Source organism: Hemiscyllium ocellatum, chromosome 22 (assembly GCF_020745735.1).
Source record: "Hemiscyllium ocellatum isolate sHemOce1 chromosome 22, sHemOce1.pat.X.cur, whole genome shotgun sequence".
In the NCBI taxonomy this organism is placed as follows: Eukaryota; Metazoa; Chordata; class Chondrichthyes; order Orectolobiformes; family Hemiscylliidae; genus Hemiscyllium; species Hemiscyllium ocellatum.
The window spans coordinates 34,069,863-34,096,608 of record NC_083422.1 but is presented as its reverse complement, the minus strand read 5'-3'; the positions used below and the strand labels follow the sequence as shown (position 1 = coordinate 34,096,608).

General features: G+C 39.2%; 1 protein-coding gene across 1 annotated transcript in view; it reads left to right on the top strand.

Moving 5' to 3' along the window:
• acadsb (acyl-CoA dehydrogenase short/branched chain) overlaps positions 1-23,151 on the top strand; it is a 62,486-nt gene extending 39,335 nt beyond the window's left edge. Inside the window, exons 6-11 of the mRNA XM_060842032.1 lie at positions 7,896-8,021; positions 13,137-13,229; positions 14,252-14,341; positions 19,790-19,927; positions 20,579-20,678; positions 22,687-23,151. Of these exons, the coding sequence (XP_060698015.1) occupies positions 7,896-8,021; positions 13,137-13,229; positions 14,252-14,341; positions 19,790-19,927; positions 20,579-20,678; positions 22,687-22,757 (618 nt within the window). The 3' untranslated portion in view covers positions 22,758-23,151. The remainder of the gene's footprint in view (positions 1-7,895; positions 8,022-13,136; positions 13,230-14,251; positions 14,342-19,789; positions 19,928-20,578; positions 20,679-22,686) is intronic.
• The last annotated feature ends 3,595 nt before the right edge of the window (positions 23,152-26,746 follow it).

Sequence of the window (26,746 nt, the reverse complement as noted above, 5' to 3'; positions counted from 1 at the left end):
CGTCAATCCCATTGAACTGATTGGGGAGGGAAGCTTCAGCAATGCTGCAGGTCCCTTACTGAGCAGTGTACGTCTACTCAGAAAGAAACCCTGAGACAGGGAGAGGCAGCAAGGCAGGCAGAGCGAAGAAAAGGAAACTTCAGAAAACTCCGTGCCCCAGAGGAAAGACATTGAATCAATTAACCGAATAATCAACTATCCAAACAGAATCATGCCTCCCCATCTTGTTTGGATAATCGAGGATCCTCTGTATAGCACGAGGTGAGCTTTTCTATATGTCAGGTTTAAATTAGCAGAGGGGATTATCCCGTGTCATAACAATTTCTTTACAATAACATTAGTCCGAGGTTGTCAAAACCATCAGAGTTAAATTCAGTTGGCTTCTAGTTTTGAATTAAGATTCACCAAACTATACTTATACGTTGTGCATTCTATTCCAAAAGCTCTCTTATTAACAAGCACGTATTTATTTTTATTTCAAAAGATGTGGGTGTTGCTGGCCAGGCCAGCATAAATTGCCTAACTCTAACTTTTTAAAAAATTCATTCAGTAGTGGGACATGGGCATTGCTGGCCGGTCAGTATTTATTGCCTATCCCCAGTTGCCCTTGAGAAAGTGGTGGTGAGCTGCCTTCTCAAACCACTGCAGTTCATATGCTGTCAGTTGACCCACAATGTATTTAGGGAGGGAATTCCATGATTTTGACCTGGCAACAATTAAGTAATGGCAATATATTTCCAAGTCACAATGGTGAATGACTTGGAGGGGCCTTACAGGTGGTAGTGGTCCCAAGTATTTGTTGCCCTTGTCCTTCGAGATGGAAGTGGTGTTGGTTTTGGAAGGTCTGAGGATCTTTGAATTTCTGCGGTGCATCTTGTAGGTTGTACATACTGATTCTACTGAGCTTCAGTAGATGAGGGAGTATATGCTTGTGGATCAGGTCTCAGGCTAGTGGGGTCTCTGTTCCAGACTGATGTCAAGCTTCTTGAGTGTTGCTGGAGCTGCACTCATCCAGGCAAGTGAGGAGTATTCCGTTACATTCTGTCTTTTGCCTTGTAAATGGTGGACAGTCTTTGGGGAGCCAGGAGGTGAGTTACTCACTGCATTATTTCTAGCCTCTGACCTGCTCTTGTAGCGACTGTGTTTATGTGCTGAGTCAATAGAGTTTCTGGTCACTGGTAACCTCAAGGATGTGGATAGTCTAGGATTCAGTGATGGTAACACCATTGAATATCAAGAGCAAGTGTTTAGATTGTTTCTTATTAGAAATGGTAATTTGCCTGGCATTTGTGTGTTATGAATGTTACCTTGCACTTGTCAGCCGAAGCTTGGATATTGTCCAGATCTTATTGTATTTGAACATGGCCTGCTTCAATACCTGAGGAGTCAAAAATGGTGCTGAACGTTGTGAAGTCATTGTTAAACCTCTCCAATTCTTATCTTATGATGGAGGTAAGGTTACTGATGAATGGTTGGGCCTAGAACACTATCTTGAGGAACTCTGGCAGAAATGTTCTGGAGCTAAGATGACTCCAACAACCGTAATTGTCTTCCTGTATGCAACACTCAGTCAAATGTGGCCTTGTTGTTAAGGCCTTTCACTCTGCAATTCATTAAGAGAGCACAGAAATTGGCGATTCTGGAGGTGATGTGGATTAATTATTTCAATAAATGGACACAGTTTGAAGTAGTTTTTGTTCGGTTATGTATATGTTGTTTGTAATGTATAATTGTAGAAATGAATTGTATAAGTAAATTGAAGTAAATATTGCCTCCAGTTCATTTCTTCAATATCTGTTTTTTCTGAAATTTAATATGGTAGCATTTCAAAGGATGTAGGTTGGAAACTCAGATAAAAAAGCAACAAGTCTAGAGACCATTGCGGAAAATGTCAACAAGCAAATCTAAATGGATAGGATATATTTACACCCAATACGCTTGAAATGTGAACTGAATTATCAGTGGAAGAATTAAGTGGATGACCCAGTGAGGGTGAGAAAATGAGGTATGCCATGTTTATAAACTTAGAGCCCCATCAACCCATCATGTTCACACCAATCACCAAGCACCTATTATTCTAATCGCATTTTGCAGCTCTTAGCCCATAACCACGTATGCTACAGTGTTACAAGTTTTCATCTACAAACTTTTTAACTGTTTCTGTTTCTACTACTCCTTTGGCAGGATCCTGAGCAGCATTAATGTATCGAGGGATCTGGGGATTCAAGTGCATTGTTCCCTGAAAGTGGCCATGCAAATAGATAGGCCTTTACCACCGTATGACATGCTTGCCTTTATTGGTCGGGCAATTGAGTTCAAGAGTCTGAATGTCATGTTGAAGCTTTGGTTAGGCCACACTTTTTGTATGGTCTTCAGTTCTGGTCACCACATTACAGGAAGGATGTGGAGACATTACAGGAGGTGCAGAAGAGGTTTACCAGGATGCTGCCAGGATTAGAGGGAATGGAGCCATAAGGAGAGGCTAGAAAAGCTCAGGTTGCTTTCTCTGGAAGGGAGAGGCTAAGGGAAGATTTGATAGAAGTCTATAACATTATGAGATGCATAGATAGATTTGAAGGTCAGAATCTTTTTCCCAGACTTGAAATGTTTAATATTTGGAGCACGCATTTAAGGTGAGAGGGGGTAAGCTCAAAGGAAATGAGGGGTGCATTTTTGACAGAGGGTGTCAGGAGTCTGGAACTTGCTACCAGAGCTGTTGGTGGAAGCAGATACATTAGGGGGATTCAAGGGACTTTTGGATAAGCATATGAATATGCCAGGAATGGAGGGCCAAGGACAGGCAGAAGGGATTAGTTTAAGCTGGCATCATATTCGGCACAACATTGTGGCCGAAGGGCCCATACCTGTGCTGTCCACTTCTATGTTCTATGTTTTTAGGCAGTGATGTCTAGGAAAAAGATGTTTGTTCTCAATTCCCTTCTAAACCTCCTACCCTTAATTTGAGTTTATGTCTCCTGATTATTGACCCCTTTATTAAGGGGCAACATTTTTTCCTATCGACATTGTCTACACTCCTCATAATTTTGCGACCCTCAGTCAGGTCCCCCCACTCGGCCTTCTCTGCTTTAAGGAAAACAATCTCAGCCTCTTTTGTGTATCTTCATTGCTGGAATGCTTCTGGAAAATCTCATTCAGTGAAATCCATACTTCCGAAAGAGCAATCAGAACTGATCACAGTACTCATCATAACCTCCTTGGACTGTATACAGTGCCTCGACTAATAAAGCCCAGTATCCAAATGCTGCCTTAACCACTTTATCTACTTTCTGCTGCTTTCAAGAATCTATGCACAAGTACATCAAGATCCCAGTGATCCTCTATTCTTCCTAGTGTGATACCATTCATCATTTATTCCCTTGTCTTGTTAGGTTGCCAAAATGCATTGCCTCACACTTTTCTGGATTGAATTCCATTTGCCACTGTTCTGCCAAATGACCAGCCCATCTTTATGTCCTGTAGTCTAAGGGTTTCCTCCTTGCTATTTACCATGCCATTAATTTTATGTCATCTGTAAATGTATCAATCATATCATCTTCAATCAAGTCTAGATCATTAAAATGTGCACTACAAACAACAACGGACCTAGCACTGAACCCTTGCGGACACAAGCTTTCAGGCACAAAAATAACTTTCGACTATCAGCCTCTGCTTCCTGCCGCTAAGCCAATTTTAGATCCAATTGGCCAAATTGTTGTGGATCGCGTGGACTTTTATCTTCTTCACCAGTCTTTCATGCAAGACCTTTGCAGAAAACCTTACTGACATCTATGTAAATTACTTCAATGGCACTGCTCTCATCTGTACACCTAGTCACTATCTCCAAAAATTCACACTTGTTGGATCTGAGCTTCCTCCTGACAAACCCATGTTAATGATTCTTCATTAATCTTTGTCTCTCCAAGTGAAGGTTAATTCTGTCCCTCAGAGCTTTTTCCAAAAGTTCCCCTACCACTGAAATTAAGTTCATTGGCATTTACATCCTTGGTTTATCCTTACCATCCTTCCAGAATAACAGAACTACATTATCTGTGCTGTAGTCCTCTGGAACATCTGGTGACCAGAACTACACACACAACTCCATGTATGATGTAACTGTTTTATACAGCTCTATCACAACCTCCCTGCTCTTGGATTGATGCCTTAACTATATAAAGGCCTTTATAACTATATGATCTACCTGCTGCTTTCAAAGATCTATGAACATGCACACAAAGATCCATATGATTCTCTCTATGTCCTAGGGTCATACTATTTATTGTGTAATTCCTTGTCTTGCTAATCCTGTCAAAATGCATAACCTCACATCTTTGGCTGTTGTTTTCTACCAAAAAAAAAGAAATTTTGAAGCAAAAACGATTTGTACCTTGTACTAGAGTTCTTGGATGTGCTCTGTGGGGTTATCAGCCACAGTTACCCATATTTACATCATGTTAAATTTGGATGTTATAGTATAAATTTTATATATGTTGCAGATTGCTTTACTGTTCTTAACTTTATAGTAAAGTTTAATCTGTTCAATGATAATGAGACTTTAATTTTGAAATACACCGTTAAGAAGAATATTTCATGCATTTTAATAGATTGACAAATTTCAATCAATTGATCCATGGATCAGTACTAGCATTTAAATTGCTGGATTGAGCCAATGCATCTCTTTAAGACAGTATTAGTTTTAACTGGTGCACTCAGAAATATGATACCTAGTGTTTTGAGAACGTTCTGAGAAACAGTTATTTAGTTTCAGCTTCATGGAATAAATGGTAGTTTCTGCAGTGATGCAAAAATAGAAAACTCAATGATTACCTGGGTTTGAAATGGTCTGGATATAGGATGCAAATATAAGTCCAGTAAACAAATTAAAACTGATATGGTTATTGCAATGGAACCTAGAACTCTACCAGTAATAATGAGCAAGTAGAGGTCGAGAATGCCCAACAGTTAATTGGTTTTTTTCACGTGAGTCAAAAATTATAATATGATGAACTGTCAAAAACTGGACAACATTGCCCTCAAAATTACATTTGATGAAGAGGATAAAGACAATGATAAATTTCAAAAAAATATATACAAGGATTTTGCATCCTATGATGGATGTATTATTCACGGACTCCAAACTGTAGTGCTAGATCACGTTTGTAGCAAGTTAATAGGTGTTCTTGTGTTAAATGGTTGATGTGAAAAATTCACTACTAGATGATAGAGTCCCTATCAGTCTCGGGAAAAATCCTCATCTTCAATTCTATATGATAACCCTTCTGCTCTGGAAGGTACTATATTTGCTTTCCTTTTTCTCTGTACATTTGAATTGTTTTGTATGCAGGTCTTAGAGAAAATTAAGGGTATTGAGATGTTATACCAGCAGGGATTAATTTTTATTCAAGAGTTTTGAGGAGGGTCATACAAAATGAAAAAGTAATTGTCATGACAACATAGTAATTCTAAACATGCACTCAAAATGTTAAGATTCATTCTTCATTATCATAAAATCTCAGACTCTGAGCAACTGATAGAAATAAATAATCTTGTACTTTATACACTGATGTGCTTTGTGATAAAGGTTCTTGGGAACAGAATACAGCCAATCAGTGATGAATTAGATACCTTGTAAAGGAGATAATGTTTTGCTAAGATGTAGTTACCCAGTGTTACTCACACCTCAGTGGACGTGTTTTGACTGCATTCACTACTTAATTTGCTATGTGGGGTATTCAGTCACAGTCACCCATATTTACGTCATGTTAAATTGGAGTGTTATAGTATAAATTATATAAATATTGTGGAAAGATGTAGAATGTAGGGAAATAGATGGGGACATCTTGAAAAATGTCCATATTACATAGGAGGAAATGCTGGATGAGTTGAAACGCATAAAAGTGGATAAATCCCCAGGACCTGATCATGTGTACCCTGCAACTCTGTGGGGAACAAGGGAAGTGATTGCTGGGCCTCTTACTGAGATATTTGTATCATCGATAGTCACAGATGAGGTGCCAGAAGATTGAGGTTGGCTAACATGGTGCCACTGTTTAAGAAAGGAGGTAAAGACAAGCCAGAGAACTATAGGCCAGTGAGCCTGACATCGGTGGTGGGCAAGTTGTTGGAGGGAATCCTGAGGGACAGGATGTACATGTATTTAGAAAGACAAGGATTGATTAGTGATAGTCAACATGGTTTTATGTGTGGCCAATCATGTCTCACAAACTTGATTGAGTTTTTTTGAAGAAGTAACAAAGAGGATTGATGACGGCAGAGTGGTAGATGTGATCTTTATGGACTTCAGTAAGGCGTTCGACAAAGTTCCCTATGTGAATCTGGCAAGCAAGGATCTCATGGAATACAGGGAGAACTCGCCATTTGGATACAGAACTGGCTCAGAGGTAGAAGACAGAGGGTGGTGGTGGAAGGTTGTTTTTCAGGCTGGAGGCCTGTGACCAGTGGAGTGCCACAAGGATCGGTGCTGGGCCCTCTACTTTTCATCATTTATATAAATTATTTGGATATGAGCATAAGAGGTATATAGTAAGCTTGCTGATGACACCAAAATTGGAGGTATAGTGGACAGTGAAGAAGGTTACCTCAGATTACAACAGGATCTTGATCAGCTGGGCAATGGGCTGAAAAGTAGCAGATGGAGTTTAATTTAGATAAATTTAAGGTGCTGTATTTTGGGAAAACAAGTCTTAGTGGGACTTATACACTTAATGGTAAGGTCCTAGGGAGTGTTGCTGAACAAAGAGACCTTGGAGTGCAGGTTCATAGTTCCTTGAAAGTGGAGTCACAGGTAGATAGGATAGTGAAGAAGGCAATTGGTATGCTTTCCTTTATTGGTCAGAGTATTTGAGTACAGGAGTTGGGAGGTCATGTTGTGTCTGTACAGGATATTGGTTAGGCCACTGTTGGAATATTGCATGCAATTCTGGTCTCTTTCCTATCAGAAAGACGTTGTGAAACTTGAAAGGGTTCAGAAAAGATCTACAAGGATGTTGCCAGGGTTGGAGGATTTGAGCTATAGGGAGAGGTTGAATAGGCTAGGGCTAATTTCCCTGGAGTGTTGGAGGCTGAGGGGTGACCTTGTAGAGGTTTATAAAATCATGAGGGCCATGGATTGGATAAATAGACAAAGTCTTTTCCCTGGGGTGGGAGAGTCCAGAACTAGAGGGCATAGGTTTAGGGTGAGGGGGGAAAGATCTAAAAGAGACCTAAGGGGCAACTTTTTCACTCAGAGGGTGATACTTGTGTGGAATGAGCTGCCAGAGGAAGTGGTGGAGGCTGGTACAATTGCAACATTTAAACGGTATATGCATAGGAAGGGTTTGGAGGGCCGGTTGCTGGCAGGTGGGACTAGAATGGGTGGGATATCTGGACGAGTGGACCAAAGGATCTGTTTCCTTGCTGTACATCTCTGACTTTATGACTCTATTGTTTTACTGTTCTTAACTTTATAATAAAGTTTAATTCATTTCTTTAAAATAGTAGGATCTTTTGGCTTTGCTCTCTTAGTGAGTACTTGGTATGTTAAACTTTATTGTCTTAAAACAAAAGAAAAACGTACTGGTTCCTGGTCAATATAAAACTTAATATAATTTTTGCAGTCTTGTCAGGGATAAAAAAAAATAGCAGTCTTTCTTTATTGTTCTGATCTTCAGTTTGTTTTTCTGATGTATTATTCAAATTGAGACAGCATCGAACTTTGCTCACCCCCACACCCATCCCTTCTCACACTTAAATTGCATGGCCATTGAGTTGCCGAGTAACCAGGTATGAAACTGTCCCTTTTTGAAACAATAAAATTCTTGACTTTTTACTGTTCTTCTTTATTAAAAATATTATTAAAATTAGTTTAATGTTCCTAATTTAATGTCTTGTACATTCAGGGTTACAGAGGGATCACATGCTTCATTGTAGACAAAGACACTGAAGGCCTGCAAGTGGGAAAAAAAGAAGATAAACTTGGAATTCGTGCATCATCTACTTGTGCAGTCAATTTTGATAATGTAAAGGTACATTTTTCAAAGTTGTATTTAGCATATGCTGGAATGTTATGCATACAAAAGGTAAGCTGCAAATATTTCTTTGCTATTTTTCATACTCCCCATAGTAATGGACTGCTGCTTAAATGTGGTTCCACGAATACATTTCACCTGCAGGTATTTTGTCCAAGTGGCAATTCTCTGTAATTCCACACTATTGATAGACTGCTTTGACCATGAGGAACCAGAGCAAAACCAAATCTATTTTTATCTGGCAGTAGTGCATTTACTTTTCCAACAGATGTCACTAGATGACAATTGTGAGTGTGAATCTTGGATTGTTCACGACTCCGCCACTATTATTGAGCATAAAACAGAAATCAGTCTTGGAACGTGTATGTGTGTGCATGTGTGCGTGAGCGCACGTCTGTCTGTGTAGCGTTGCTGCTCAGCTTAACTAAACCACTGGAAGAACTTTGTTATTTACTTGAATATGTTGTAACTTGTGAAAAAAAAACTATATGTCTTTCTGTGTTGTCTAATGTGTGTTTCTTAAATTAAATTTATTTATTATATAAAATATTTGTAATTATAACTTTGATCTATTGTGGCTTTGTTACAAGGATCGTTATGACTAAAGCACAACTGTTAATCTGACCTGTGCGTTCAATACCAAATAGGAAAATCCAGGTACTTGTAGCCACTTATAAACAGTTATGTTCATGTAGCAAAGACAGAGGGATAAATAAGAGTCCTAAATCAGCGACAAGTATTCAGGATATGTTGCAGGAACAAAGATCATAGTTTCAGTGGATGAAATTGAGGCTTATGTGATTACTGATGTATCAGTGGATGAAAGTGAAGAATTGCGAAAAGTGGCAGTGTAGTACAATTCTGTGTATTTGCACTAATGTGTTAAGTATGGCGCCATCTCTGTATTTATGCCACTGACGGACAGCTTGTCGATCAGCAAGAGAGGAGGGTCAAGAATGAATATTCATGATAGATGGCAGAGGTAACCATGTAGATGTGGGAAGAAAAATATTACAGACAGTCTGGCCATGGTCATAGAGGTAAGTGCAAAAACCAAATTCCTGCTTTCACTGCATAGGTTGGGACTGGAGGAAGGTTTTGGGATTTAGGTAAGTGAAGTTCTTACAAAATCAGAGATTTCTGGAATCTGGATGTGACTAACTGTGCATTCATTACTTCTTAATAAACCAGACAGGAAATCAGTTCTTAACAGGAAAAGCAGAGAAGACGACAAGATTCCATCGAATCCCAACAGTGTGCAAACAGGCCATTCAGCCCAATATATCCATACTGACCCTCTGAAGAGTATTACACCCCGATGCATCCCCGTACTGTTTCCCTAGATTAATGCACCTAACCTATACATCCCTGAACACTATCGGCAATTTAGCATGACCAATCCATCTACGTTGCACATCTTTGGACTGTGGGAGGAAACCAGAGCACCTGATGGAAACCTATACAGACACCAGGTGAATGCGCAAACTTCTCCCAGACAGTTGCCCAAGGGTGGAGTTGAACCAGGGTCCCTGGCACTGTGAGGCAACAGTACTAACCAGTGAGCCACCAGGCCACCTCAGGCAACATATGGAGGCATATGGAGGCTTCAGAAAATTATAATGAACAGGTTCCAACTCTCAACTATTCTCCCATTTGTCATTTTCGTGCCCAATCTTTTGCCTATTAGGTATGCCTTAGGCGGTACGGTGGCTCAGTGGTTAGCAAGCAATATTCCAAACATGGCCTTACCAATGTCTTGTACAGCCGCACCATGACCTCCCAACTCCTGTACTCAATATACTGACCAATAAAGGAAAGCATACCAAACACCTTATTCGCTATCCTATCTATCTGCTACTCCAGTTTCAAGGAGCTATGAACCTGCACTCCAAGATCTCTTTGTTCAGCAACACTCCAGAGGACCTTACCATTAGGTGTATTAATCCTGCTAAGATTTGCTTTCCCAAAATACAGCACCTCAAATATATCTAAATTACACTCCATTTGCCACTCCTCAACCCATTGGCCCATCTGATCAAGTGATAACCACATTTCTATGTATTTACAACTCACTTTATTTAGATGCCACTTCCAATTCTCTCCTTTCTCTAGAAACTGAATGGTCTTAATTCCTGACAGGTAAAACAGAAGCAGTACCTAATGGCTGCAGCTCATTCCTTGTTTCAGGCATGAGTAAACTGCCTGTTTAGAGCAATGATCAGGCATGCTCCATGTCCATGTGAGTCAGCGGCAGCAGCAACCTAGCAGCCTCACCACTTTATGTCTGCTTTTTGACCAATTCACACAACTTCAGTCCTTCAACACTTTACTTTGGATCTCAAGAATATCTTGCAAGCTACTGCCTGTAGCTTTACGTGCAAGGATACAAACTTCTCGTGCATCTGCACAGGATGTATCTTTTGCTCTTAGCTTGCTTTCCTAGTGATCTTTTACTTGGAGTCTGCCAGCCTGTATCTATTTCATATTGCACACTATTTAATTACACGCTGCCAGCCTCTGTGCCTTGCATTGCCTTTTAGTGCAGAGGACAGGGAAGCAGGATGTGACATTGGGGTGCACTGAACAGTCAAGAGGGTGAACATGTGCAGTGCTGAACTATGTCAAAATGACACACCTTATGCATTGGTCAGCAGAATATGTCATAAACATGTTATGTGTGTTCCCAAGCAAATGGTGATGTGTGAAAGTTGAAGATAGCAGTCCTTGGTGAATGAGAACTATACTCCGTCAAGAGGTAGTCAGTTAAAGAGTTGCCTGATTTCAATCAAGTGGATTAACATGGTCAGTCAGGCACTTAGTCCTCCTGTAATATGGGAATTGAGGCATGGTCAGTTCTCTCACTCAAGTGCAAGCAGTACAAAGATTACAGATACGATAGTTTGGGTGCTATGAAGATATAATTCAAGGTGCTGGGCCAATTGTTTTCCACAATGCAAATACATATGATGGAAATGAATGGAAGAGCAGATAGTTTTGATACATAAACGGGAGAGAAAGTAAGGTTCCCCAGTAAATGAGTAAAAACACACAGGTCAAGATTTTGCAAGGGTGATGTGTGTGAGAACATGAGTGGACATGATGTATACAATAGTGAGAGTTATAGTCAAATAACTATGGTGAGAGGCATATGCAGTGACAGAGAGATAATAACTGATGGCCCTGTGCGGGAGCAAAGAGATGATGTTGATACTTATCTTTTCGGATCGGAGAGTTCATCAACCTTCTTTCTGCAATGCTGGGCTTCCCTCTTCTCCCAGGACACAACACTGATCCAGGCTGCAATATAGGTCAGTTGCAATTTTGTTCTGATGGTGTGACCGCCTGTGGTAATCCTCCCTCCTCTCGACCACCTCAACCACCAATGCCTTAGGACTCCTATCTGTAAAGCAGCAAGCTTTTCTGTCCTCTGTGATATATCCTTCATGAAAACAGTTAAGCACTGTTATCAGTGGCAATTCCTGGCTTGCAGCTTCTGAAGTGGTGTGTAGCTAGGCATTAAATATTGTGTCAGTCATGAACACCACAAAGTCCAACAGCGGCAAGCTGTTTACCCTGAGCAAAGTGCCTGAGAACCCAATTGCATAATCAGTGAGGTGAAGAGCAGGAGATTGAGAAAAGTCACTCCAAGCTATGAATCTCACTTGACAAAACACTAACAAAATGGGCGTATTCTACCAAAATTTTCAGCTAACGTGATCATTCCTTTTAGACCCTCAAATATATTGGTCACAAGAATTATGCTGCCATTTGGTTATGGTTTATGAATTTATCTCTCATTTTTTCCACTGTCTCCTACACTCTAATCTAACTGCTATCAAAACCTTCCAACTTAGAGTAGCTATACTGTCTGAAAGGAGTATCATAGCTGATAATATTCTTCTGTTTTATGCAATTTGCTTATTTATTGGCCCAAGTCTTGGAGTAGTTCTGACCGATGCTAATTACAAGAAAATATACACATTTGCCTGCTGGCACCTTTCAGATCAGACTTCTAAAGCTGGCTGCTCCCTGGAACCTCCATTCTAGAAAACTAGGCAGGCCTCAATATAGCGCAGAAGAAGCCAAATCCCTTTTTTATGGCATTAGCTGTAATATTCTAGGGAGTAAAGTTCAAATATTCCAGAATTTCTTTTGAGTTAGTGTGATTAAATGAGTGAATAGGTGAAAGTGTAGTTGTGTTAGTGGGTACATTGGATGAGGTTAGTTGGTAAGGGGTTTGGGTGGCAGAGAAGTAAGGTAGGTTAGTAGGACACTAGCTAGATAGTCTGCTACACCACCATTCTGTCAGCTAATTAGGGTGGCTGGGTGGATAGGGGCTGTCATGGAGGGAGTTGGGAGGTTCAGAAGGAGTCGATTGTATAGATAATAAGAATTGGAACTGATAATATTAGGACTAACAGTTTCTTGGTAACTATCCTGGTAAGTAAATTAAAATGCTCAGAAATCTCAATCTACAACTCAGAGACTCTTTCAAAGAGTTCCAAAGTAAGTTTAACTTTCCAGACAATTCTGCATAATCATTGCATTCGGACTTAAAAAGTGAATCTTCAGGGGTATATCCAATTCCAATTATCCAGAGACAAAGATTTGGACCGTTGTACTATGGTTTGCAAGCTGACGAGATTCAGTACTTGGATAGATTGAAGAAGCTGGCCAGTTGTCCTTAGAGAGAAGGTAATTGACAGACAGTGAAAATAGGGAGAAACTGTTTCTACTTTCAGAAGGATCAAAAACCAGCACACACCAGTTTAAGATTATTGGTAAAAGAACTGATGGTAACATGAGGAAAATCTTTTTTGTGTGTAATGAGTGGTTAGGATCTGGAATGCACTGCCTGAGAACTGTGGTGAAGACTGATTCAGTCAGGATTTTCAAGAGGGAATTGAATCATTATCTGAAGAGAGAAAATTTATAGAATGATGGGGAATAAAGAGGGGAGTGGCATTAAGTGAATTGGTCTTATTGAGCCACATAGCCACAATGACTAATGGTCTCCTATTTGAGAACCATTCACTGATTCTATCCAATGATTCAGTATTTGTTCGCATTTTTTTCTTCTGAAGTGGATCACATTTTACTTCTTTGTTGCAGGTTCCAGAGAGTAATATTTTGGGACAGCAGGGACAAGGGTACAAATATGCCATTGGAATGCTAAATGAAGGCAGGATTGGGATTGCCGCACAGGTTTGTAGAGCAATACATAACTAGAATATTTGCAGATATGTAAATTTCTATTGGGGACCTAATGTCACTCAAGGAGAGCATTCTTAGAGTGGGTCAATGGTTGCAATTTCAGACTACTGTGTGAGCTAAACTAAAACTACTTAAGAGGAGTTCTATACCATGTGGTATAGATTTTTTAAAAATATGCTGAAACGAAATATATGTTGTGTGATTTTTAACTTTGTCCAACCCAGTCCAACACCAGCACCTCCAAGTCATAAATATATATGCTTTGCTCTAGTATTTTGCAGCCAAATCATAGACTCAGCCCATAGAGTCTACACTGACCCTCTAAGGAGCAGTCCAGCCAGACCCACTCACTAACTTAGTTTATCGCTGTAACCCTGCATTTCCCACAGCTAGCCCACCTAACTTGTACATCCCTGTACACCTTGACAATTTAACATGGTCAATCCACCTAACCTGTACATCTTTAGACTTTGGGAGGAAACCAGAACACCTGGAGGAAACTGACACAGACACGGGGAGAACATGCAAACTCCACACAGACTGTTATCTGAATCTGGTGCTGTGAGACAACATGGTAACCACTGAGCCACCATGTCACCCCGAAAGAAGGCATTCATCTCACTGAGTCTACATCCCACCCAAACCCACCCCATCCCCGTCACTCCACGTGTTTTTTTTTTAAACTAAGGCTAACACACATAACCTTCATATCTTTAGGGTTTCCATGCAGAAAAGGGGAGATGTACGAACTCCACACAAACGGTCCCCCGAGTCTGGATTTGAACCTAGGTCCCTGGTGCTGTGGGGCTGCAGTGCTAACCACTGTCACCCCAGTCAAGTCTAGTCCATTATATTCATGGTCTGTGCTGTGGTGTCAGTTGGTCTAATTGGAAAATGGTCAGCATTCTTATTATAGAACCTAGAATATTAAAGGGGGACCGCTTTGAATGTAAAACACTAAATTTTTCTGACTCTTTTAGGCAATGATATGTTTCAAATTTTGTTTTCTACAGATGCTTGGGTTGGCACAGGGATGCTTTGATAGCACTATTCCTTATTTGAAGCAGCGAGTTCAATTTGGAAAAAGAATTTATGATTTCCAGGTACATACATCAAACATGTTTTCTATCATTCTGGGACTTTGTTTCTTTAATATATTTGGATCTTATGCTATTTTCAGCTTTCTTTAGTCACTGACTTTTTTCAAGGTAATTCCTAACCCTTCTGTCTTGAGGCTGACTGAGATGCACCTAAGGATACTGAGGGAGGTGATTATACATTATGGCAGAGACACTAGCCATAATTTTTCAGTCATCTTTAGATTCAGGAGTGATCCCAGAGGACTAAAGAATTACAAAGACTATGCCCTTTATTGTAAAATAAGCACAGCAATTTACACCAGTCAGTTTAACTTTGGTAGTTCGGAATTCTGAATAGGATTAATAGCCACATGGACAAATGTGGGTTAATTAAGGAGAGCCAGCATGGATTTTGTGAGGGAAAATTGTGTTCAACTAACCTGCTGGTGTGTTTGAAAAGGTAAAGGAGAGGTTTGATCAGGGTGTTGCTGTTAATATCAGCTACATTGTTTTCCAAAGATGCCTGGTAGAGTGCCACACAAGCAAAGTTAGAGCTCCTGGAAATAAAAGAACAGGTAACGATGTGGATATAAAATTAGTTGCACAGGGACCAATTTCAAAGATTACAGGGAATGTAAAATTTAGAAACACTATAAGAAGGACAATGCAGAATTTTGAAAGAGCATTGACAAGTTGGAGGAGTGGACACCAAAGTGGCAGATGATGTTCAATGCAGAGAAATATGAAGTTGATGCATTTACAGTATAAAACGAAACAGTATAAAATAAAGAGTATTACTCTAGAGGACATGCAGGAGCAGAGGGACCAGCGTGTAAATGTACATCTCATTTAAAGGAGGCAGGACAGACTGGACCCTTAACACAACATGCTGAAAATGTGTTGCTGGAAAAGCGCAGCAGATCAGGCAGCATCCAAGGAGCAGGAGAATCGATGTTTTGGGCATGAGCCCTTCAGGGCTTCCTGAAGAAGGGCTCATGCCCGAAACGTCGATTCTCCTGCTCCTTGGATGCTGCCTGACCTGCTGAGCTTTTCCAGCAACACATTTTCAGCTCTGATCTCCAGCGTCTGCAGTCCTCACTTTCTCCTTAACATAACATCCCAAGTTATAAGGCTTTTAGTAGAAACAGTGTGGGTAACAAGGGAGAGGAGGTGTTGTAGTCTTGGTTAAAGATAGTATCATTGCCAGTGAATAAAGTGCTTTTCCTGAATTGGAATTTATGTGGTTGGAGGTGAGAAACAGGAAGTAAGTGGTGATTTTGTTGTGTATTTATTATAGACTCCTAACGGCGGTGAAGACGTAGGAGAGAGCATTTGTAGGCCGATTCTGGAAATCTGCAGGACAAGTAGGATTGCAATAGAGTTGGTGATTTCAATAACCTTAGAGGAGACTGGGAAAGCAGTAGAGTCAAGAGTATGGTGCTGGAAAAGCACAGCAGATCAGGCAGCATTCAAGGAGCAGGAGAATCGACATTTCAGACAAAAGCCCTTCATCAGGAATGAGGCTGTAAAAGCTGTAGAGTGTGGGGCATGGAAGGGGAAATATTCCAGCAGTGTGTGCAGGAAAACTTTCTGGAACAATGGATAGAGGAGCCTCAATTATCCAAACGAGATGGGCGGGCACATTCGTTTGGATAATTGATTATTCGGTTAATTGATTCTGGGACTCAAGAGTTTTTCTGAAGTTTCCTTTTTCCTTCCTCGGCCTGTCTTGCTCCCTATGTCTGCCTCAGGGCTTGTTACTGAGCAGACACACACTTGTGTGTAAGGGACCTGCAGCATTGCTGAAGCTCCCATGCGCCCCCCACCCCAATCAGTTCAATGGGATTAACACAGCGAGCAGTTGCTAAATCTGCTCCTCATTCAGGAGACTAGGCAGGACCACACCACACGTGAGTCTCCATCCCTGCCCTGCGTAGAATTCCAGGGAAAATGTGGGGAGAGAGAGGGCGGGCAGTCAGTCACTTGGAGATGGTGCCTGGGCTCCCATCGACATCTAGCACTGTTCTCAGCAACATTTCAATACGCCGGGTTCATTTTTAATCATTGTAAGCAAAAGATGTGATCAGTGTTGGAAACACCTCTTTGTAATGTTTCTATCAGGACCTTGAGATCTTCTTCAGATAATCCGAAATTCGGATAAATGATATTTGGACATCAATGATGAATTTTGAAAGCCACTCAGTTAGGGCTAGAGAATGGGCCTAGCTGGGTAGCCCTTTTAGGAGCAATAAAGACATGGGTCAAATGGCCTCCATCTAAATATAAAATTTTCTGATTCTATGACAGATTGAGAGAGCAGTTAGTAGAGCATGCTATATCTTATGATTTATTAAAAAGGGCATAGAGTACAACAGCAAGGAGATTATTGCTGAACTTGTTTAAGAAACTAGTTAGACCTCAGCTGCAATATTGTGTATTGTTTTGGATGCCACACTTCAGAAAGGATCTGAGTGCATTGTCAAGAGTACAACAGAAATTTGTGAGAGCGATTCCACAAATTAGAAACTTTTGTTATGAAAACAGATTTCAGAACTTGGGACTGTTTTCCTTGGTCAGAAGACAACTAAGGGGAGATTTCATAGATGTTTTCAAAATCATGAGTCTGGACAGGGTAGATAGAAAGAAATTGCTCTCACTTGGAAAAGGTACAAGAATGAGAGGGCACAGATTTAAAAATAAATGACAAAACAAGCAATTTCATGTGAGAAAGTGAGTATTTGGAATTCAGAGTGCTATGCCTTGGAGTCTGTCAATGGCAGGTTTAATTAAAGCATTCAAGGTGATATTAGACGATTATTAGATTAGAAATAAAATGGAGGTTTCTGGGAAAATAATATGGTGGATTTTGGGGAAAAGCAGAAGTATCACTAAGTTATAATGCTCATTCTGAAAACCAAAGACAGAATGGGATACTGGCTTCCTCCTGCACAGTAACAATTCTGTGATCAAGAAGGCTGTTGTGAGTCAGAAAATACTGCAAAGCCATAGCAGAGTAGAACGTTGATTTGCATGAATGACCACAGTTGAGAATGTGAAATATCAGCTTCTTGTGTTTGTCATTTTTCTGTAAACTTTCTGAAAGAAAGGTAGTTGGTTTCGCACAGAACAGAGAATCTCAGAACATAGTTGAAACCTAGGCGTAAGCTTACACTGTCTGAATTCCTTTAAACATGATGTTTACCTGTTTTTAGCTTGGGCTGAGGTCACAAAAAATACTGTTTAAAAATTCAGGGCCGGAATGATCATCTGGCCTTGTTTTGAATGTGTAGGCAGGTCACTGAGTCATTTTATTTCCCAGTTTGATTCCACCAGGAAATCATGTGGCTTTGAAAGTAATGGAAAGTGTACTTAATGTAATACACAAGATATCAATTGCATGAGACAGCATGATTAGGCTGAAAGATCCTTTCATATTATTTGCTATATGGTGAACTTGTGATCCCAGTTGTAGGGAGGCCATCTATTTTACTAAAAGGCAGAAGTCAGAGAAGTAATATATCCTAATGAGAAAAGCATTGACCATTGTTTCAGGATGCTGGTCTTTGTTTTTGCCTGAATATGGCTTATTGTACCGTAAGACAATGGAAAAGAAAACTTTGAAATAAAACATTTTGGAGATGAATATTTTTATTTCTGGCAGGGGAAATTCACACTGTGAACATAATTCCTGCTGTAAGAGTCATTTCATCCACAAGCTTTCCCACTGATAGAAAAAGGACTGTCTAGAAATGAAGAAGCAGAATCCTAATTCATTGATCCATGCAGTCGCCTTTTTGTATGATATTCTGTTGATGCTGATGTGTGATAGGTAAATGTTGGTTAATAACAATTAAATTTATTGTGCCAAAAATAATTTTCAAGATTCATAATTCGGCATTGCTTTATTTATGCAATTTTAATTTCAATTTTAATTTCAATTTAAATAACTAGAATAATAATCTTTAGTCAGCTGATTGGAGGAAAACCAAAAGTAGAATTCTGCATTGTTCAACCACTAACACCTTTCAGATTCATTGCCTAATTCTTTAGCAACTTGACCTGGTTTTTATGGTTTAAAAATAGCAATTTGGATAGCATTACCAACAGAAACTTGAACTTGAAAATTGAACAGCAACTTCTGACAGCCTGACATCCATATTTTAAAAATTTGTTCATGAGATGTGGGTATTGCTGGACATGCCTTCATTTATTACCCATGCCTAGTTGCCATGGAGAGGGTGATGTTGAACTGTCTTCTTAAATTGCTACAGTCCTTGCGCACCCACTATAGTAAACATGAAAATCATGTAGTTACTGTCAGAGTAACCCTCCTTTGCTTGAAGATGCAGTATTACGAAGACTGCAACAAAATTCAGCATTTAAACAGAAAAGCGTGGAGTTTGTTCACTTGAATGCATGATGAATATTTACTTTAAATTGACATGCCAATTCTTTCTGTCATATTAAGTATAAGGAAATGTTTAACTATGTGCTAGGACACACATACTACCAAAAAAATCTCTAATCTGACAATTAACTTTTCTATATGCAGATTTGTATTAGAACATAGAACAGTACCGTGCAGAACAGGCCCTTCGGCCCTTGATGTTGCGCCGACCTGTGAACTATTCTCGGCACGTCCCCCTACACTATCCCAAAATCATCCATGTGCTTATCTGAGGATTATTTCAATCTCACTAATGCAGCTGATGCATTACTTACATTCCAAGTGAAGACTTTGCTAATCTTCTTTGTTCTTTTGAAAGAAAGAGGAGAATACTTTTGCTTTTTGTATATAATTTGGCATTGAAGTAGCTATTCTGATTTACGGTTCCTGGTTTGACTGCATGTGTCAGTAAGAATTCTTCAATCTGATAGCTGAAGGAGATTACACAGTTGCTTGTCGAATTTGCACGATCGCAGATTTTATCTAGAGGATGGTGCACGATTTAGATTTGTAATTTGATCAAGTTCCTTTCCAAAAGCCTGTCAAAATTTTTTGGGTGTGCATAATGTAATGAATGGCCAGTGCTGTTTGTTTTCCATTGACTACAAAATCTGAACATTTCATCTGTTTCAAAGGTATATCTTGCAACTGATACTTAATGTAATTAGTGGGCACAAATTAGAATAGTGTAAGTTGTGATTTTCAACAATTTTGCAAAGATAATGGCTGCTAACTTTAAACCAAAGCTGAGTAATGCATGGCTATAGCATGCCAAATAGTAAAAGAGTTCTGTTGCTTAGAATGTTTTTTTTAAAAGAGTAGAGGAAGTGCTGGAGATAAGTAAAATTACAACATTTAAAAGGCATCTGAATGTGTATATGAATTGGAAGGGTTTAAAAAGATATGGGCCAAGTGCTGTCAAATGGGACTAGGTCAGATTGAAATGTCTAGTAAGCGCGCATGAGTTGGATGAAAGGGTCTGTTTCCATGGTGTATGATTCTTTGACTCAACATTTGTTTTACAGGGTATGCAACACCAAATTTCTCAGATTGCAACCCAGTTGGAAGCTGCACGGCTCCTTACTTACAATGCTGCTCGACTGAAAGAAGCAGGGAAACCCTTTGTTAAAGAAGCCTCCATGGCAAAATACTACACTTCCGAGGTTAGGAACTAAATACAGATCAGGTTGAATTCAAGAATAGTGCTTGTTAGACAAGATTGATATATTTATTATAATATAATTGATACAACTGTTTCTTTCAGTAGTTTTAAATATGAGAAACAAAGAGAATGTTGGATCTCCAAAGCTGCTTCACGATATGCCAATCCAACTTTATATCATGGAGCTTGAATAATGTTGAGAAAGGTTGAGTGTGTGGTACTGGAAAAGCACAGCCTCATTCCTGATGAAGGATTTATACCCAAAACGTCGATTCTCCTGCTCCTCAGATGCTGCCTGACCTGCTGTGTTTTTCCAGCACCACACTCTCGACTCTGATCTCCAGCATCTGCAGTCCTCACTTTCTCCTAATGTTGAGATGAGGCTGGATAATGTTTCTTTAGCTGAAGGTGAGATGGGAATAAAATCACAAAGGACATCAGATTGTAACCATGCTGCAGTGGTAATTGAAAGGGCAGCATCAATAGAGGGCCTGATATTACGTGCTTGCGAAGCTTAATGAGAGAAAATAAGGTGTGGAAAATAACAATTTTACTAGGTACATGTGTGAAGAATTATAGAAACCATATGTATGATCTGAATTTTTCCAAAAGTGGCAAGAGTTACTTCCCTCTTAATATTTATTTCCTACAGGTGGCAGCCTTGACCACTTCCAAATGTATTGAGTGGATGGGAGGAGTTGGCTTCACCAAAGACTATCCTATAGAAAAATACTATCGTGATTGTAAAATAGGTAAAAAAAAATCTTGTTTATGATTTGTACAAAAACATTGATATATATATATATTCAGAACTTGTGGTTGAATATTTATTTTCAAGGGTAGTGAAAGATTTTTGAATTTTATCACTAACTAGTATTTAAAATTTCATAAATGGGTTAGTGTTCACATTTTATGTTTAAAGGATGGCATGAGGAGAAGGGAATGATCAATAGACAAAACCTTATACCTGAACCCTCGACTTGCTGAAGTGGTCATTTACCTTTGGTTAAACTTCACCTTGTAATCGATTGACTGATTGAAGCAGCATGGTTGTGATTGGCTAGAATATTTGTAATTATATTTGTTATCAGAATTATGAGAATTTTGGACAAGTTGGATATTTGTATTTCTGGAAAAACACAGCAGGTCAGGCGGCATCTGAGGAGTAGGAGAATCGATGTTTCGGGTATAAGCCCTTCATCAGGGATCCCTGATGAAGGGCTTATGCCCGAAACGTCGATTCTCCTACTCCTCAGATGCCGCCTGACCTGCTGTGTTTTTCCAGCACCACACTCTCGACTTTGATCTCCAGAACCTGTAGTGCTCACATTCTACTGGATATTTGTATTATCTAGTTTGATTGCCCATAATATTTCAAAATACGAAATGTGTATGAGAATCAAGGTAAGAAAGAAAGCAGTCAGATTCCAAGTCCAGATGAAATGTCACAAAATACTTTGATAGAAACTTAAGTAAAACAAACATAAGTAATAATGACATGTGTGTTGACCAGGTAATGCCCTAATTCTAAACTGCATACACCACGTATACAACTTGGACTGTTAAATTCAGGATTAACACAAAGTAAATGAGATAACAGACAAATTGTGGTTGAACATCCTGCAGATTGCAGTTTAGCGAGTTGATGGGGTCAAGGCAGATGTTAGTGACTTTCTTCGGTCAACAAATCTCATTAAAATTTGGCTTAACAAGGGTCTAGCCTTGGAAAGGCCTTCAGAGCTTTGAATCAGACTGCTTGCATTTAGATAATTCTATCTATTCTCCAGAGACAAAATACCTGGGATTCCTGACACTGCTCCCAAGTGTCTAAATATTGGCAGAATTTCAGTTTTTGCCAAACACAGCTTCACCGAGCTGTTGCTGAATTTCTCCAATCTCCAGCCTTTCTCAAATGCATCAACAAATATTGCTTCCTTCAATCCACTGTTTGCAGTTTATTAGCAGTGACTTTCAGGGACCAATCCTGCCCTAACCAAATCTGCCAAACAGCTGCATTCCTGCTGTTGGCAGCAACCTCCTCGTTTCAGCACACTTCCAGCTTCAAGATGCCATTGACCTCTCTTAGTAAACATACCACTTCAATAAAGGTGAAAGTGATGAACTCTCTTCATCTCCACCATCTCTTTGATATTGTAGCCTGTTCCAAGCTGCCCTTAACTTGATCTTTTGGGTTCATTGAATGCTTTTTAAACTAGTTCTAACTCCCTCTGGACTGCCATTAACACAAATTTTGAAGACACCATGTGTCCAGCTAAAAAGCCCCCTAAAGTTTTTTTTTAAATGGTTCAATTTCTTATAATCTGATACTATTAAATAAATTTGGATAGTTTTCTGAACTGCCATTTTCTTTTAGGTGCTCTTGCAGTTCCTAAAGCCCAGCATTTTAATTCCCTCCCTTTCCTAGCTGTTAACCTCTTAAAGCAACATGACCCCGACCTTTTAAGCGGAATAAATGTCAAGGTGTTTCAGTTGCTTTAATCCCATTTTTCACTATCAAATTTGAATCCCTATAACAAAATGTTATATACTAGTGTACATAGTATTAAGAATGCACTTTAGTTTTTTGAGGTTGCTGTCTAGCTTGAATTTGCTCATCACAAGCAGTCACCCCATGAGTACAACAGTCCATTATGGCACAATTACTCAAAGCAACTGCAAAAATAACTATTTTTGCTGATTTAGTCACTGCTTTGAAATTTGTCTTTATGAATTGTAATCCAGTTTATTGTGCTTTTCCAGGTTCAATATATGAAGGAACCTCAAACATCCAGCTGAACACAATTGCAAAATTGATAGATAAAGAGTTCTAATCATGCTGTATGTCATCAACAGCTGCCGTTGGTACTATGTTAAGAGTACAAATGCAGTTCCATTTACTGCAAATAACAAGAACGTACAGTGCAGTTTTGAAAAGTTGTTTTACCTTCTGCATACAATGGTTTTCATTTATTATAATAAAGCTTCACATGTAAACTCAAATAACATTTTGGTCAAATTGTTTTAATATCAATTTATTAAGTTCCTCTTTCAATGGCTTCAAACAGTTGTACTTTGAGTTTTGACATAATTGTTCCTGTGTGAATAGAGATCAAGTTAATAAATTATTGCTTTCAAATACCTGCAATATGTTGTACATGAATTATGCCTGTATCTGTACTGTAAACAAAAACAGCTTTTTAGCAATAAAATTAAAATTGGCATGTTTTTGTGGTGTACTTGAACTCTTACGATATCACTTTAGAAGTTATTGGTATTTTGCTTTTGTCATTTCTTAGCAAGTTAGAAGTTACTGTAAGTGGTCTTCACTCTGTGGTTTTCTCTTATTCTAGACACTAAAGGCATCAAGGGATATTGGGGACAGTGGTCAGAAAAAGGATCAGCTGTGATCATACTGAATGGTAGATCAAGCTTGATGGCCTAAACAGCCTACATGTGTATCTAATGTTTCTATACCTGTATAAAATTACCTGTCAAAATTTCTCATGGTGAAGTGAATCAAAATTATACCGTTTTGGGCTTTCCTGATTTCCTAATTGATCAGTACCCAGTGGTGATAGGTTTAAATTAATTGGCAAAACAATTGAGAGAAGTAGATTCATTTTTATAGAATTGTTGAAATTCAAGAATTCATCACCTGATAAAATCTGACTCCAAACAAGCTTTTGGAAGGTAATTGTACATGTAACAAAAGAAAACTAATTTGTATAATTGTGGGGAGAACGATGAGATTTGGGACTAAATTGGACAGCTGTCCAAAGACCAGCATGAGCATGATGGTTTGAATGGCTGCCACCTGTGCTAGATGGTTGTGAAAATAATGCATTAATACACCTCTTGGGTTGTGTCTTTTTTTAAAATGTGGGCGCACACAATGAGTGGCTCAATATCTGAGGAGTTACAAATGATGCTGAACATCCTGGATTCTGACCTTCTGGAGGGAAGGTTATCAATGAGGCTGCTAAAGTTGATTGGGCCAATGACACTATTGTGAGAAAGCCTTTGGAGATGTCCTTTGCCTGACATAATAAACTTACATCAACCACAACATCTTCCTTTGTTCTAGGTGTGGCTCCAAATAATGGAGATGTTTCCCCCTGATTGCCACTGACATTGAGTACTTGCCCATTCAATTGCTGTGTTCAAAAATGAAGTACAGTCACTCAGTTCTCATTGTCTATGTTTGGCCAAGCTACACTGAGATCAGGTGCCGAGTGTGAACAAGCAGGTTATTCCTTTGCAAGAGCCACTTCATAATGCAGTGGAAGATCTCTTCCATTATTGAGTCATAGATGTACAGCATGGAAACATAGATACAAATTAACTGAAGACTGGCAACTTCAATCAGTTGATGTCTACCCAAGTTGAGTGAGTTGAGATGACTTTTTTAAAAATTTAGCATCTTTTCAACATTATTAAAACATCCCAAGGCACTTCACTGCAGCATTAAGAGATCGAATTTACACCACACCTCAATGACATTTTAGGACAGCTAACCAAAAAGAAATTGGAGAAACATCTGGGGCAAGAACTTCAGAGCGAGGGTCTAGTCAGTTAAAGCCACCAATAGTTTAGTCAATTAAACTCAATGTTGCACAGAAGTAAAAGAAATCTGGCGGAACATAGAGTTCTAAAGGAGTTGTAAAATTGGAGGCTGGGCAAGGCAAGGAAGAATTAAAGATTTTTTTAAAATTTGAGACTTTCTAAACTAAAAATGAATAGGGATCATTACGCATAGGGATGTTTAGTTACTGGGACTTTGAACAACTTAACATACTGGCAAAAGAATTTTGCATGACATTTGTGGAGATTGGAAGATGGGAGGTCAGCCAGGAGAAAAAAGGAATAGTTGAAGTCTGAAGGCAATGAGCATGCTCAAAGTTTTCAACATGTGATAATAGGCAGAAATAAGAATTATTACAGACCTAGAAGTAAGCATTCTTGTAGGTTTATGGGGTCAGAAGCTTAACTCAGAGTCAAATAGTACACTGCACTTATGAATAATTTGGTAAGGACTCACTATGGGAGGAAAAAAAAACTGTTGACTAGGGAATATAATTTGTGGTGGTTGTTGAATTTAATAACTTTGATCTTCCCAATATTTAATTGGAAGAATTTTCTGCTTATCCAATATTCAAAGGTAGACAAAGAGCATAACAAATCGGAAAAGTAAAGGGGCCAAGAGAGGAGAGTTGGGTTGCAGCAGTGGAATGGAATTGAATAAGATCATAGATTGGTTATAGCACTAATGTCCTTTGGAGTCTCCACAGAGTTAGCAGGGAGTACAATTAAATGTATTGCAGAAGATTTTCTTGTTATGATTGGATAGATAAGAATGGAAAGAGATGCCACTCAGCTGAACATTGGAGAATGGCACAGTGAAACAAGGTTAAGGCTGAAGATAGATTGAGAAGGAAGGGCTGGTGCACTACAGTCACTGTCACATATGTTATTTGCAACTTTGAAAGGACTGTTTCAGCATATTGTCAGTGGCAGAAGTTTAATTGAGAGTCATGTGAATATTGATACATGTGAATATTCAAGGACTGAAGAAAGAAAAGGGCGGTTGGAAATGGAGCAGTATACAAGGGTCACAGTTACATTTTTGAGGATGGGAATGGTAATGGCATGTTCGAACAGGTAGAAATAATATCAAAGGAGAGGAGAGTTAATGGCTGATGAGACCTATCTGAACTGTATTCAAATTACCAATCCTTCATTCTCCTTCCTTGATGACCATCCTCAATGTTGCTGTCTATGGTAATGACAATGACATTGGTACTAATTCTGGGATTGTTACACACAAGGCTTTGCAGTTCAAACACTTTTTCCAATATTTTGAAACAGGTTTTTGAGTTCCTCATGATCTGATTTACAAGATATTAATTAGATTTAATAATCATAGTAGGTGTTCAAAATTAGGACTGGCCTGGGAACAGGCGGTACCTTGTTTAAACATCCATAATAGTGAGAAGACTTCAGGGATTAAACAGATATTTTCCACACTTAAAAGGCATTTTCTGGAAGAACTGGTCCAGGATTAGTGTTACAATATGGTGTCAATATAATGAAGGGTTTCATGATGAACAGCAATAAAAGGCACATTTGGTATGGTGCTCAGATGTACATTGCAATTGGTTAACTTAAGTTTACATTGTAAATTGTCACTGACTACATTTGAGCACTAGATGGCACTGTTAGCTGTGTTTTAACAAACCCACCTGGTGCCATGGCAAAACTCATTTTAATTCGAATCAGTTTTATCAGGATTGAGTCTCATTTGATTGTGGTGGCCATGATTATTCTCATCCAGTCATTGATTGAGATGAGCAATGGAAGTGGTAAATATTTTTTCATTAAGACAATGGTCAATATTTTGCAGTTGCTGGAAATCTGAATTTAAAAAAAAACATCGAGGAACTGAGCAGGTCTGCCAGCATATGTGGATAGAGAAACAGTTAACATTTAAAATCCAATAATCAATCAATCAGATCAGGCATGTTATTGACACACCTTTGTAACCAGTGAGATTTGGAACTCAGGTCCTGTGGTATAGAAATAGAGAGACTGCCACAAGAAGCCTCAAGGAAAGTGATGTGGATTTTGAAATCAAAACATTCAGAAACGTTCTATGCACGCCTTGCCCAGATGCTCTCTGCTTTTTCCTTGAAAAGAGGCCTAAACAGTCTCCATCCACCAACCTCCTCCTTTGTCCGGTCGTGTCTGTGTGGGTTTGCTCCAGTTTCCTCCCACAGTCCAAAAATGTGCAGGTTAGGTGAATTGGCCAAGCTAAATTGCCCGT